Genomic DNA, 13,348 nt, shown 5'->3' with positions numbered 1-13,348 from the left:
AAGTTATTTAGCAAATCAAACTCTAAAGCCCACCCACACACCAGCTACAAGTGATCACATTATACAACCTGTCATAAATGACAGGCATATTCAAACGGCCACAAGTATATTTTGAAGTGAATCATTAAACAAACCTACAGGCAATTGTGGAGTACTGTATTGCATATTAGTATAACATATCATTTGACTCTGTTGAATGGCCACAAAGATTTTCAACTTTTGTTTACAGACACTGGACCAACCCACCGATGTGAATCCAATTCAGCCCCATACTTTGTACATGGGGTAAAATAAAAAAAAATAAATCCTTTTGTGTTCACCTTGTTGCACAATGTGATCAACTGATCATGTGAGAAAATACCACATGTACCATACTGTATTCATTTTTATTACAGTTCATACTGTATGTAACCTTATATGTTTACATTTATTAAAGGCAAATATTTCCTATGATATCATAGTTTATTTATACAGTACTGCGTGAGTATAACATACATTTTAATTTATAGCCAAGTTAAGTATGAAACTGTGCTCTGTATTCAATGAATTTGAAAATGGCTTTAGGAAGTTCACAACTAAGATACACACAGCAATCAAAATGGTATTTAACTCAAAATTGTTATGTGTACCATTATAAGATGCACATTATACTTTGAAATATTTTTTACCGCATAACTATTTAATTGATTAAGATAATTAATTGCCCGCTTTACAGATTTTGCTGCCTCTACAGCTGGACTACAATGTACTGATGATCTGTTTGTCTTCTGCTTTCCCATGGCAATTGTATCTGCAAATGTAAATGATATAACAAGTGTTAACCCTTTACAATGCAATAACAGGGTTTTACAAGATTTTGATGATGACACTAGATATAATTGTGATAAAAGGAGAAATTGCTCAAATTTGAGCAATTTCCCTTTTTATCAAAATGATATATAACCTTCTAAATCAACTTTGTCTTATTGCATTACAACTTAGTGTGTTATCTGCAACCTCTTTCAGTTTGGGATGGTCTAAACCTAAAAATTAAGGTAATGCGGGCTACACAGAATGTTTCATGAATATTTAGAAATCCGCCAATTTATTTGAATTAATATTATAACTTTATCTTTATAATAATATCTGTCAGCATATACTCTTTAAATTTGTTCTGAGACAGCATACATTTAGCATTTCCCTAATGCAAAGAATATTATTCAATGCATTGGATAATTTGTGTAAATATTGTGACAAAATTATAAACTGCTCATTAATGAGCCTGCAGCAGGGATATAGTGAACACATTGTGACACACTGTGAATAATGAGACCAATTATTTGAAAGAATTCATCATAGCTTTTGTTTATAATAGTGTTCATACATGTATATGTGTGTGTGTGTGTGTAATCACAGGAGCTTGAAATTCTATCACTACATAAAGTCTATGCATAAATTATTAAAAAAATACCCCACCCACCCCTCTTCTCTATATATAAAAAGACAAGCTGTCTTTTTATATATAGAGAAGAGGGGTGGGTGGGGTATTTTTTTAAAATAATTTATGCATAGACTTTATGTAGTGAAAGAATTTCAAGCTCCTGTGGTGTAATTCTGACAGTTAAGACAGTTTGTCTGACCACTGAAAGTTTATTTATTTTCATTACACATTTACAAATGGTAGAAAATATTGCAAACATTTTATTTCAAGGCATACTTTGCATGTCAACCAAGTTTAATGACGAACTATAGCATTAAACAACAGACCAAATCCGCAAAACATGCACCAAAAATGTTTGTCGAAGTTACGGTAATGTTTATACGGCCCCCGAGTTATGCATCCAGGTGGTACGGAATAGATACACTGACTGGCCTTTATATAATGGTGTTTATCTTTCTTAAATGAAGGTGGAAATGCATATTGATGACTGTAACGAGTAAAATATATATAATTCAAGAAAATAACACGAACCTTTTGGTAACCTCGGTCATTGAACAGATTAATGTTGTCCACCGACTTTTCAGACGTCCGAAAAAACGCGCCGGAAATTCAACCGATCTGAAGCCTCGTTTTGGAAATCCAAGCGCTGGCAGACCAAGAGTTCATACATTTTGTAAACATCCATTCAGTAGACAAAGAAATAATTACTTAACATGAAACAACAGACAAAATTAAGTTTCTAAACATACTCTCTCCGTACCAGCCATTCAATCTAGAAATATGTCGGAATCAGGACAGGAGCCGGAATAGATAAACTGACTGTATTTAATCGAGTTTTTATAAAGAAAACAGTCAAATAAAATTTCTTAAGCCGAATTTGAAGCTATTTACAAATTTGGAAAATGCCTCAGTAAAAACTCACTTGTAACATCTAAATAAAGGTCATTATTTTATCTTAACGGCATTTTCCCAGATATCCGAATAAGAATATCCGAAAAATAAATTGCAATCTTTCATATTCAAGTCGTAACTTACAAAGACCTGACATCTAGAAAAACGTTATTAAAAATCAAAAGCGAATGATAAACTTACACGTTCAATGTGATTGGAAACGTTAAACAAATTGCAAGGGTTGTAATACTTTTAAACACATGCAAAAGAGAGTCCTTACAGGAACCGGAAACGAAGCAGTTTCTGTCGATGAAAAAGGCCTCAAGTCAATCCTGCCACGAAACAAAACGGTATTATTCTGCGTCAAAAAGGTGTTTTTGGAAATTTGACTAGTAAAAAAGATTGTTGTTTTTTATTTATCCAGTGTAGCCTTTCATGAATACAATACGATATTGATTACACTATGTTTTTTGTTTTTTTTCTTCAAAAATTGAATGCAACAATATGCTCAGTTCTTCTGTGTGCAAAATGGTATCATGTCCTATAGCCCTTGTTTCCTTGCAATATTGTACAATATGTGATTTGGATCCTCTGCTGATATTGCTGTACAGTTGGAATGGTACAAACCATGGTGCATAATATACTGGCTGTGCTTTGTGAAAAGGGGTTTACAGCCTCTATAACGCTCAAAATCAACGCAAATTTCGTAAAGTATTTGTAAAATAAAGTTATCACCAAAACAATCAGTGTTCCTTATAGCAAAAGCCACAATTTCAACACTAGATGTGGTATGATAACATAGATTTTTATAGATACAAAATGCTCGTTTTTATTTCGTTATTTGCGACACAATTAATTCCATTTTAATTTCAAGCGAATATAACTATTCATATGACACTCGAACACTAAAATGGTACCATGTTAGTGTTTATGTGATGTATGAATAGATATCGTTGCGGGAAATTAAAACGGATTTTTAATATTAAAAACTATAATAAAAACGAGCATTTTGTATCTTCAAACATCTATTTTACCAGACCACATCTTGCATTGAAATTTCGGCAATGGCCATAAGGAACACTGATTTGTAATTGTTTAACTTTATTTTACGAAATATTGTACGAAATTTTCGTTGATTTTGAGAAGTATTGGGGCTTTAATGCATGTGTGTAATATGTGGTCCCAGATTAGCCTGTGCAGTCCCCACAGGCCAAGTAGGGTTGACACTTTCTGCTTTTATGATATTTTCTGTAATTATATCACAAAGCACCATTGTAGACAAATCTAAGTATTATGTTAAGGAAAAACCTGTAGAATAACAAGAGGGCCATGATGGCCCTGAATCGCTCACCTGACTAACCTTGCTACATCAACTTAAATTCTATGAGACCCATATAAATCCCAAGCAAGATTTCATCAATTAATACATTCTGACAAAATCATTAAGACGTGATGAAAACTGTGACCTCTTTCATCTAAACAAGGTTTTACTACCAACTTGTAATGAATAGAGGGAAATCAACATACAAAATAACATAATTAAAATAAAAAATAACTTACCATTTGATTGCTATCGTTTTTCTAGGTTTATATAATGTAATTGTTGAAGAAATCACGGTTATCGATCACACTATCAGCTTAATCAAATTTTCCAATATGGCGTCGCTATTTCGGCCTCTGGCCTAGTTGAAAATTCCCAAACACGTGCTTTTGAATGATAAATGCGAGGTACTAAATATCGTTTTCGATTTATAATTCTGGTACCAAAAGAAAGATCGGCGCTTATATTTTGTGATTTTCTATGCAAAATAAAAAAAATAACATTATATTTTGAAGAAACTTTCATAGACTTTTGGACTACTTTTCGTCGCGTAGAATTAACATAGCACAATTTTCGCGAATATCATGGGAAACGTTTTTCATTGGTGAACATAAATATATCAACATCATTAATATTCAAATGACCTTGTCAGGTCGTAAATGTGTTGTAAACAACCGGGTGTCAGCGCAGGTACTCGAAAATGCAGTAAACAAAGAAATTGGGACACAGACGTTGTACTTGAATCCAATATAGATTGTTAAGCAGCAAATATAAACTAAATGTTATTAAAATTAATATCATATTAAAGAGAATTTATTTTTCTTTCAATCTGCATTTATATTATTTTGATTTTATTTAAAATATTTTATAAAAATAACTTGTAATGGAACCACTATGCAGTTTAGCTGATTTTCTTAGATCTTCCACTGATAAGATAAGATCTGCTGGGGTTGCTAAAAACATTCTGACCATATTTCATTAAGATCAGATGAAAACTATGACCTCTATTGTCTACACAAGGTTTTTCTATGATTTGATTTGACCTAGCTACCTAGTTTTTGACCCTAGATGACCCAAATACAATCCCAACCCAGATTTCATCATGATAAACAATTGTATTAAGTTTGGATGAAAACTGTGACCTCTACTGTCTACACAAGGTTTTTCTATAATTTGGACTAGTGACCTAGTTTTTGACCCCAGATGACCCAAATACAATCCCAACCCAGATTTCATCATGATAAACATTCTGATCACATTTCATAAAGATTGGATGAAAACTGTGACCTCTATTGTCTACACAAGGTTTTTCTATTATTTGACCTAGTGACCTAGTTTTTGACCCCAGATGACCCAAATACAATCCCAACCCAAATTTCATCAAGATGAACATTCTGACCAAATTTCATAAAGATTGGATGAAAACTGTGACCTCTATAGTCTACACAAGATTTTTCTATCATTTGACCTAGTGACCTAGTTTTTGACCCCAGATGACCCAAATACAATCCCAACCCAGATTTCATCAAGATAAACATTCTGACCAAATTTCATAAAGATTGGATGAAAACTGTGACCTCTACTGTCTACACAAACAAATTGTTGACTGACGCACACACGCACGCACACACGCACAACGGACGCCGGACATCACACGGTCACATAAGCTCACCATGTCACTTTGTGACAGGTGAGCTAAAAAGTAACAAAGAGCAATAACTCCAAAAGTATAAGCAGGAGAATAACAGTTATTTTGCACTGAATTCTCTTTCATGAAAAAAATATCTACCTATCTGTTAATAAATCTCATAGTCTACAATATATCCTCTGGCAAAGCAAAAGGGGCCACCAAAACTGCGCATGATCTTCATTTGTTTAAGCCTGGCCAAATGCAATGCATCTGCGTAAAGGCAGCAGAAAATATCGTCTGTTGGACTGCATAGGCTTATCAGGGGCAACCCTTTACATACATGCATTAAGCCCTATTTTACCAGAATAGGCCAATACTAGTATTTAACCCTTTCCCCCATCAGTAGCAAAGTGAAAATGGCTTTTGCAAAAAGCATAAAACCAGAACAGCCTGCGAGTAACTCGCAGTCTGTTCAGGTTTTATGCTGTTTGCTGCTATCAGTATCGAAGGGTTGGAAAGGAAGCATTAAAAACTTGAATCTAGTAAGAAAGGTCTGAAATTGGATATAACTTTCTAAGAGACTACAAATGCGTCAAAATACATATCTAAGTGGTAAATGATTAAGTAACTTTTACAAGCAATAACCAGTGTGCACAAGAACAACATTTATTTTCATGATACAAAATAGAAACATGATTGAAATTCGAAGTCCATTAATTTGATCAAACAATCATGATTTTTCTCGCACAGCTTTATAGGCACAATAACTATAATTATGAAAAGAATAGATCAATGGACTAGCTTAGAATGTTTCAGAAATACTGTTATAACAGAAATATTGCATAATTATTACTTTGAGCATTGTTTTCTATGGATGTTTGTTTTGGTTTTATATAAAAAAAACTGATTCATTTTTTACAACGCAAAAATCTATAATGATGTTTCATTTGGTCAAGCATGCAAACTGATGAATTTGTACATTCTGTAGAAAATCATATGTGTCTTGTTCTGACAAAACTGGGCATAATGCATGTGCGTAAAGTGCCGTCCCAGATTAGCCTGTGCAGTCCGCACGGGCTAATCAGGGACGACACTTTCCTCTTAATCTTGATTTTCGGTAAGAAGGGACTTCCTTCAAACTAAAAATACCATAAAAGCGAAAGTGTCGTCCCTGATTAGCCTGTGCAGACTGCACTTTGAGCACAAGCATTAAGCCCAGTTTTCTCAGAACAAGACACATATAAATTGAAATGACAACAACAAGCCATTATTCACAACAAGTTGTATGAAAACAGAAAATAACAATGATATTTTTACAAAAGCCTACTTTATCTTCAATTAACAGTAACAACGTCATGTATAGACTAAGCTACATGCTTCATTTTTTTTCAACTATCAACTGCTCATTAAGACATTTTACTGGATAAGGAAACATGTAACAATTTGTCACCTAGTCCTGTTACTGACGTCAATGAAGAGTAACTATTATAATTATTTGCAAATAATATGGCACAACAACCAATCTATAACTTATACATGAAAAGTTTAGTTTTCTGATGAAGCATAAAAATTGAACATTGGTCAATGAGTACGAGTACATGACTTTGGAAATGATATTCAGATCAAATCAGCAAAGATGCAGGTACTAGAGATGACTTTAGGTCCAACAGAAGCGCCCAGCTTGTAATGGTACTAGAGATGACTTTAATTCAAACAGAAGCTTGCAGCTGGTAATGGTACTAGAGATGACTTTAGGTCCAACAGAAGCTTGCAGCTGGTAATGGTACTAGAGATTACTTTAGGTCCAACAGAAGCGCCCAGCTGGTAATGGTACTAGAGATGACTTTAATTCAAACAGAAGCTTGCAGCTGGTAATGGTACTAGAGATGACTTTAGGTCCAACAGAAGCTTGCAGCTGGTAATGGTACTAGAGATGACTTTAGGTCCAACACAAGCGCCCAGCTGGTAATGGTACTAGAGATGACTTTAATTCAAACAGAAGCTTGCAGCTGGTAATGGTACTAGAGATGATTTTAGGTCCAACAGAAGCTTGCAGCTGGTAATGGTACTGGCGATGATTTTAGGTCCAACAGAAGCTTGCAGCTGGTTATTGAACTGAAGAAGACTTTAGGTTCAACAGAAGCTCCCCAATCTTTAATTTTAATGAAATCAATTGAGATGTGGATGATCCAACATGGACATGTGAGTCTTGCATTAAGACATTGATAAAACCTATGCAGACATTGATGAGGATGTTGACAACTTCAAATCTGACAGAGATGTTGATGATGATGGCGATGACTTCACAGATGGTAGCGCCTTTACTGATGGTGAGGACTTTACTGAGGGAGATGATTTCACTGATGGTGATGACTTTGATGATGGTGACGACTTCACAGTTGGCGATGATTTCAGGTCTGACACTGACTTGCGTGTCTTGCGTTTGGGACTTGCTGAGGCAGGACTTGAGGAGTTGCTGCCCCTTAATCTGCTCTTAACATCCCGTACCAGCTGACGGAGCTCGTCCTGCATGAACAAAGCAACAAGAACATTTGTTAGTTAACCCTTTACCACTTAGATACGTATTTTGACGCTTGTAGTCCCTTAGAAAGTTAAATTAAATTATAGACCTTTCGTACTAGATTCAAGTTTTAAAGGCTTCATTTCCAACCTTTAGATACTGATGAGCAGAAAACAGCATAAAAATCTGAACAGACTGCAAGTTCCTGCTCATGCGGCAACGTGACAATTTTTATGCAAGCAGTACAACATATGTCATTCTGGTGCAAAGACTTGTAAGCAGCCATTTTGAATGTTGCACAAATGTCATTTCTATCAAATTCTTTCATAGGAAAATGTAGTAAATGAGTATTTTTGTATTCTGTTACAGAAAGTTTATAACACTTATCATAACATTCAATAAATCTTCAGCTGTCTTATTTAACATTGTACAACAAAATTTAGTTATAATAACAGTTTTGTACAAGTTAAATCTTATCGCACCAACCTAGATCATTCGTACATTTTTAGTAATTCTTTTCTATTCCATTTAACTCTTTCACATGTCCAATATATTTTAGGAACATATAATCAATAAATATTATTTTGTCCATTGCTAAAATGCAGTCCTAACTTAAAGTTGTCCAAAAATCATTGATAAGGCAGGACCCCGAAACCATACATTTTATAAAATACTTCAACATGAAGATTTCATTATGCAGATAAAACATAAGCTAAACAAGGCTATGGTCAAGCAATATGGTCCCCTACCAGCTCCACCATTGTCAGAATTCCACCATTTTCAGATTTATTTATTTTTGGTTGCCATAGCAACCATAATTTTTGACATAAGAACAAAATGAAATGACATGCATAATGTCCATATTGCCATCTATCCATGTTGCAAGTTTCATGAAAAAATATTAAGAACTTTTGAAGTTATCGCAGGATCCAGAAAACCACCATTTTCAGCAGTATTTCTAGTCTATTTGTTGCCATAGCAACCATAATTTTCGACGTAGGAACATAATGAAATGACGTGCATAATGTCCATATTGCCATCTATCCATGTTTCAAGTTTCATGAAAAAAATATTAAGAACTTTAAAAGTTATCGTAGGATCCAGAAAAGTATGACAGACAGACTCAGAGACAGACTGACACACAGAGCGCAAACCAAAAGTCCCCTCCGGTGAAACCGGTAGGGGACAACAAACATCTTAATTGTAATATGTTTAATTAATTTGTACATTCAGCAAATTAACCTTCAATATATGAATTGGCTGGTTCTGCTTAAAGTAAGAATTAAGGATCTAAGCACCTCCGAATATCTGTACATGAGTTTGCAGTGCTTGAGATTCTTCTTCTTCTGCAGATGCAGCAGTCCCTGCTCCAGGGAGAATGCACTGTTCTGATGGGAGTTCAAAACCTGCAACAATCAGACGACCTTTATTCTATGTGTCTTGTTCTGAGAAAACTGGGCATAATTCATGTGCGTAAAGTGTCGTCCCAGATTAGCCTGTGCAGTCCGCACAGGCTAATCAGGGACGACCCTTTCCGCCTAAACTTTTTTTTCGGTAAGGAGGGACTTCCTTGAAACTAAAAATACCATTAAAGCGGAAAGTGTTGTCCCTGATCTGGTACAAAACTTAACGCACATGAATTATGCCCAGTTTTCTCAGAACAAGACACATAGAATGAGCCTCGTTCTGAGGAATCTTTGCCTAGTGCATGTACATAAAGAGTCACCCATGATAAGCCTGCCCTGCCTAGTGTATGTACATAAAGAGTCGCCCACGATAAGCCTGCTTTGCCTAGTGCATGTACATAAAGAGTCGCCCATGATAAGCCTGCCCTGCCTAGTGTATGTACATAAAGAGTAGCCTATGATAAGCCTGCCCTGCCTAGTGCATGTACATAAAGAGTAGCCCATGATAAGCCTGCCCTGCCTAGTGCATGTACATAGTCACCCATGACAAGCCTGCCCTGCCTAGTGCATGTACATAAAGAGTCGCCCATGATAAGCCTGCCCTGCCTAGTGTATGTACATAAAGAGTCGCCCATGATAAGCCTGCCCTGCCTAGTGCATGTACATAAAGAGTCACCCATGATAAGCCTGCCCTGCCTAGTGCATGTACATAAAGAGTCACCCATGACAAGCCTGCCCTGCCTAGTGCATGTACATAAAGAGTAGCCTATGATAAGCCTGCCCTGCCTAGTGCATGTACATAAAGAGTCGCCCATGATAAGCCTGCCCTGCCTAGTGCATGTACATAAAGAGTCGCCCATGATAAGCCTGCCCTGCCTAGTGCATGTTCATAAAGAGTCGCCCATGATAAGCCTGCCCTGCCTAGTGCATGTACATAAAGAGTAGCCCATGATAAGCCTGCCCTGCCTAGTGCATGTACATAAAGAGTAGCCCATGATAAGCCTGCCCTGCCTAGTGCATGTACATAAAGAGTCACCCATGATAAGCCTGCCCTGCCTAGTGCATGTACATAAAGAGTCACCCATGATAAGCCTGCCCTGCCTAGTGCATGTACATAAAGAGTCGCCCATGATAAGCCTGCCCTGCCTAGTGCATGTACATAAAGAGTAGCCCATGATAAGCCTGCCCTGCCTAGTGCATGTACATAAAGAGTCGCCCATGATAAGCCTGCCCTGCCTAGTGCATGTACATAAAGAGTAGCCTATGATAAGCCTGCCCTGCCTAGTGCTTGTACATAAAGAGTCGCCCATTATAAGCCTGCCCTGCCTAGTGCATGTACATAAAGAGTGGCCCATGATAAGCCTGCCCTGCCTAGTGTATGCACATAAAGAGTAGCCTATGATAAGCCTGCCCTGCCTAGTGCATGTACATAAAGAGTCGCCCATGATAAGCCTGCCCTGCCTAGTGCATGTACATAAAGAGTCGCCCATGATAAGCCTGCCCTGCCTAGTGCATGTACATAGAGAGTGGCCCATGATAAGCCTGCCCTGCCTAGTGTATGTACATAAAGAGTAGCCTATGATAAGCCTGCCCTGCCTAGTGCATGTACATAAAGAGTCGCCCATGATAAGCCTGCCCTGCCTAGTGCATGTACATAAAGAGTCACCCATGATAAGCCTGCCCTGCCTAGTGCATGTACATAAAGAGTAGCCTATGATAAGCCTGCCCTGCCTAGTGCATGTACATAAAGAGTCGCTCATGATAAGCCTGCCCTGCCTAGTGCATGTACATAAAGAGTAGCCTATGATAATCCTGCCCTGCCTAGTGCATGTACATAAAGAGTCGCCCATGATAAGCCTGCCCTGCCTAGTGCATGTACATAAAGAGTAGCCCATGATAAGCCTGCCCTGCCTAGTGCATGTACATAAAGAGTCGCCAATGATAAGCCTTCCCTGCCTAGTGTATGTACATAAAGAGTAGCCTATGATAAGCCTGCCCTGCCTAGTGCATGTACATAAAGAGTAGCCCATGATAAGCCTGCCCTGCCTAGTGCATGTACATAGTCACCCATGACAAGCCTGCCCTGCCTAGTGCATGTACATAAAGAGTCGCCCATGATAAGCCTGCCCTGCCTAGTGCATGTACATAAAGAGTAGCCCATGATAAGCCTGCCCTGCCTAGTGCATGTACATAAAGAGTCGCCCATGATAAGCCTGCCCTGCCTAGTGCATGTACATAAAGAGTAGCCTATGATAAGCCTGCCCTGCCTAGTGCATGTACATAAAGAGTCGCCCATGATAAGCCTGCCCTGCCTAGTGCATGTACAAAAAGAGTAGCCCATGATAAGCCTGCCCTGCCTAGTGCATGTACATAAAGAGTCGCCCATGATAAGCCTGCCCTGCCTAGTGCATGTACATACAGAGTTGCCCATGATAAGCCTGCCCTGCCTAGTGCATGTACATAAAGAGTCGCCCATGACAAGCCTTCCCTGCCTAGTGCATGTACATAAAGAGTAGCCTATGATAAGCCTGCCCTGCCTAGTGCATGTACATAAAGAGTAGCCCATGATAAGCCTGCCCTGCCTAGTGCATGTACATAGTCACCCATGACAAGCCTGCCCTGCCTAGTGCATGTACATAAAGAGTCGCCCATGATAAGCCTGCCCTGCCTAGTGCATGTACATACAGAGTTGCCCATGATAAGCCTGCCCTGCCTAGTGCATGTACATAAAGAGTCGCCCATGACAAGCCTTCCCTGCCTAGTGCATGTACATAAAGAGTAGCCTATGATAAGCCTGCCCTGCCTAGTGCATGTACATAAAGAGTCGCCAATGATAAGCCTTCCCTGCCTAGTGCATGTTCATAAAGAGTCGCCCATGATAAGCCTGCCCTGCCTAGTGCATGTACATAAAGAGTCACCCATGATAAGCCTGCCCTGCCTAGTGCATGTACATAAAGAGTCGCCCATGATAAGCCTGCCCTGCCTAGTGCATGTACATAAATTGTCGCTCATGATAAGCCTGCCCTGCCTAGTGTATGTACATAAAGAGTCGCCCACGATAAGCCTGCCCTGCCTAGTGCATGTACATAAAGAGTCGCCCACGATAAGCCTGCCCTGCCTAGTGCATGTACATAAAGAGTCGCCCATGATAAGCCTGCCCTGCCTAGTGCATGTACATAAAGAGTGGCCCATGATAAGCCTGCCCTGCCTAGTGCATGTACATAAAGAGTCGCCCATGATAAGCCTGCCCTGCCTAGTGTATGTACATAAAGAGTCGCCCATGATAAGCCTGCCCTGCCTAGTGCATGTTCATAAAGAGTCACCCATGATAAGCCTGCCCTGCCTAGTGTATGTACATAAAGAGTAGCCTATGATAAGCCTGCCCTGCCTAGTGCATGGACATAAAGAGTCACCCATGATAAGCCTGCCCTGCGTAGTGCATGTACATAAAGAGTCGCCCATGATAAGCCTGCCCTGCCTAGTGCATGTACATAAAGAGTGGCCCATGACAAGCCTGCCCTGCCTAGTGCATGTACATAAAGAGTTGCCCACGATAAGCCTGCCCTGCCTAGTGCATGTACATAAAGAGTCACCCATGATAAGCCTGCCCTGCCTAGTGCATGTACATAAAGAGTCACCCATGATAAGCCTGCCCTGCCTAGTGCATGTACATAAAGAGTCACCCATGATAAGCCTGCCCTGCCTAGTGCATGTACATAGAGAGTGGCCCATGACAAGCCTGCCCTGCCTAGTGCATGTACATAAAGAGTCGCCCATGATAAGCCTGCCCTGCCTAGTGCATGTACATACAGAGTTGCCCATGATAAGCCTGCCCTGCCTAGTGCATGTACATAAAGAGTCGCCCATGATAAGCCTGCCCTGCCTTCACTTGATTTTTGATTTTGTTCACAAGATTCTTTATTTAAACAAAAACTTTCATAAAGGCTGACAGTGTCATCAATGATTAGTCAGTGGGTATTGCACAGGCTTATCTGGGACAACACATGTCACACATCTATTTTGCACAGTTTTGCCAGAACTTGGCTTAATACCAAATACTAGGGCTGGAAACGAATACTGAAAATTATATTTGAATATTCGCTCTTCATTTATCGAATATTCCATTTTTAATATTATAATATTAAAATTTCCAAACTAA

The 13,348-nt window shown here is 38.7% G+C and overlaps 2 protein-coding genes across 10 annotated transcripts in view; both read right to left on the bottom strand.

Annotated features, from left to right (window-relative positions):
• Positions 1 to 2,614, bottom strand: part of LOC127844593 (TOX high mobility group box family member 4-B-like) — a 98,254-nt gene extending 95,640 nt beyond the window's left edge. For 2 of the 3 annotated variants that reach the window (XM_052374981.1, XM_052374979.1), the window contains exon 1: positions 2,513 to 2,614. The gene's annotated coding sequence lies outside the window, so the exon portion shown is untranslated. Of the gene's footprint in view, positions 1 to 1,951; positions 2,067 to 2,512 lie in introns of all 3 variants that reach the window. The other variant, XM_052374980.1, reaches the window with a different exon arrangement.
• Positions 2,615 to 5,914: 3,300 nt separating this feature from the next.
• LOC127844842 (protein Jumonji-like) overlaps positions 5,915 to 13,348 on the bottom strand; it is a 54,710-nt gene continuing 47,276 nt past the window's right edge. For all 7 annotated transcript variants that reach the window (XM_052375359.1, XM_052375357.1, XM_052375363.1 and 4 more), the window contains 2 exons: positions 9,082 to 9,189; positions 5,915 to 7,788 (listed from right to left, as the gene is read on the bottom strand). In XM_052375359.1, the coding sequence (XP_052231319.1) occupies positions 7,495 to 7,788; positions 9,082 to 9,189 (402 nt within the window). In that variant the 3' untranslated portion in view covers positions 5,915 to 7,494. The remainder of the gene's footprint in view (positions 7,789 to 9,081; positions 9,190 to 13,348) is intronic.

Source organism: Dreissena polymorpha, chromosome 9 (genome assembly GCF_020536995.1).
Source record: "Dreissena polymorpha isolate Duluth1 chromosome 9, UMN_Dpol_1.0, whole genome shotgun sequence".
Lineage (NCBI taxonomy): Eukaryota > Metazoa > Mollusca > Bivalvia > Myida > Dreissenidae > Dreissena > Dreissena polymorpha.
Note: the sequence above shows the minus strand (reverse complement) of the source record. Positions and strands in the feature narration are given on the sequence as shown.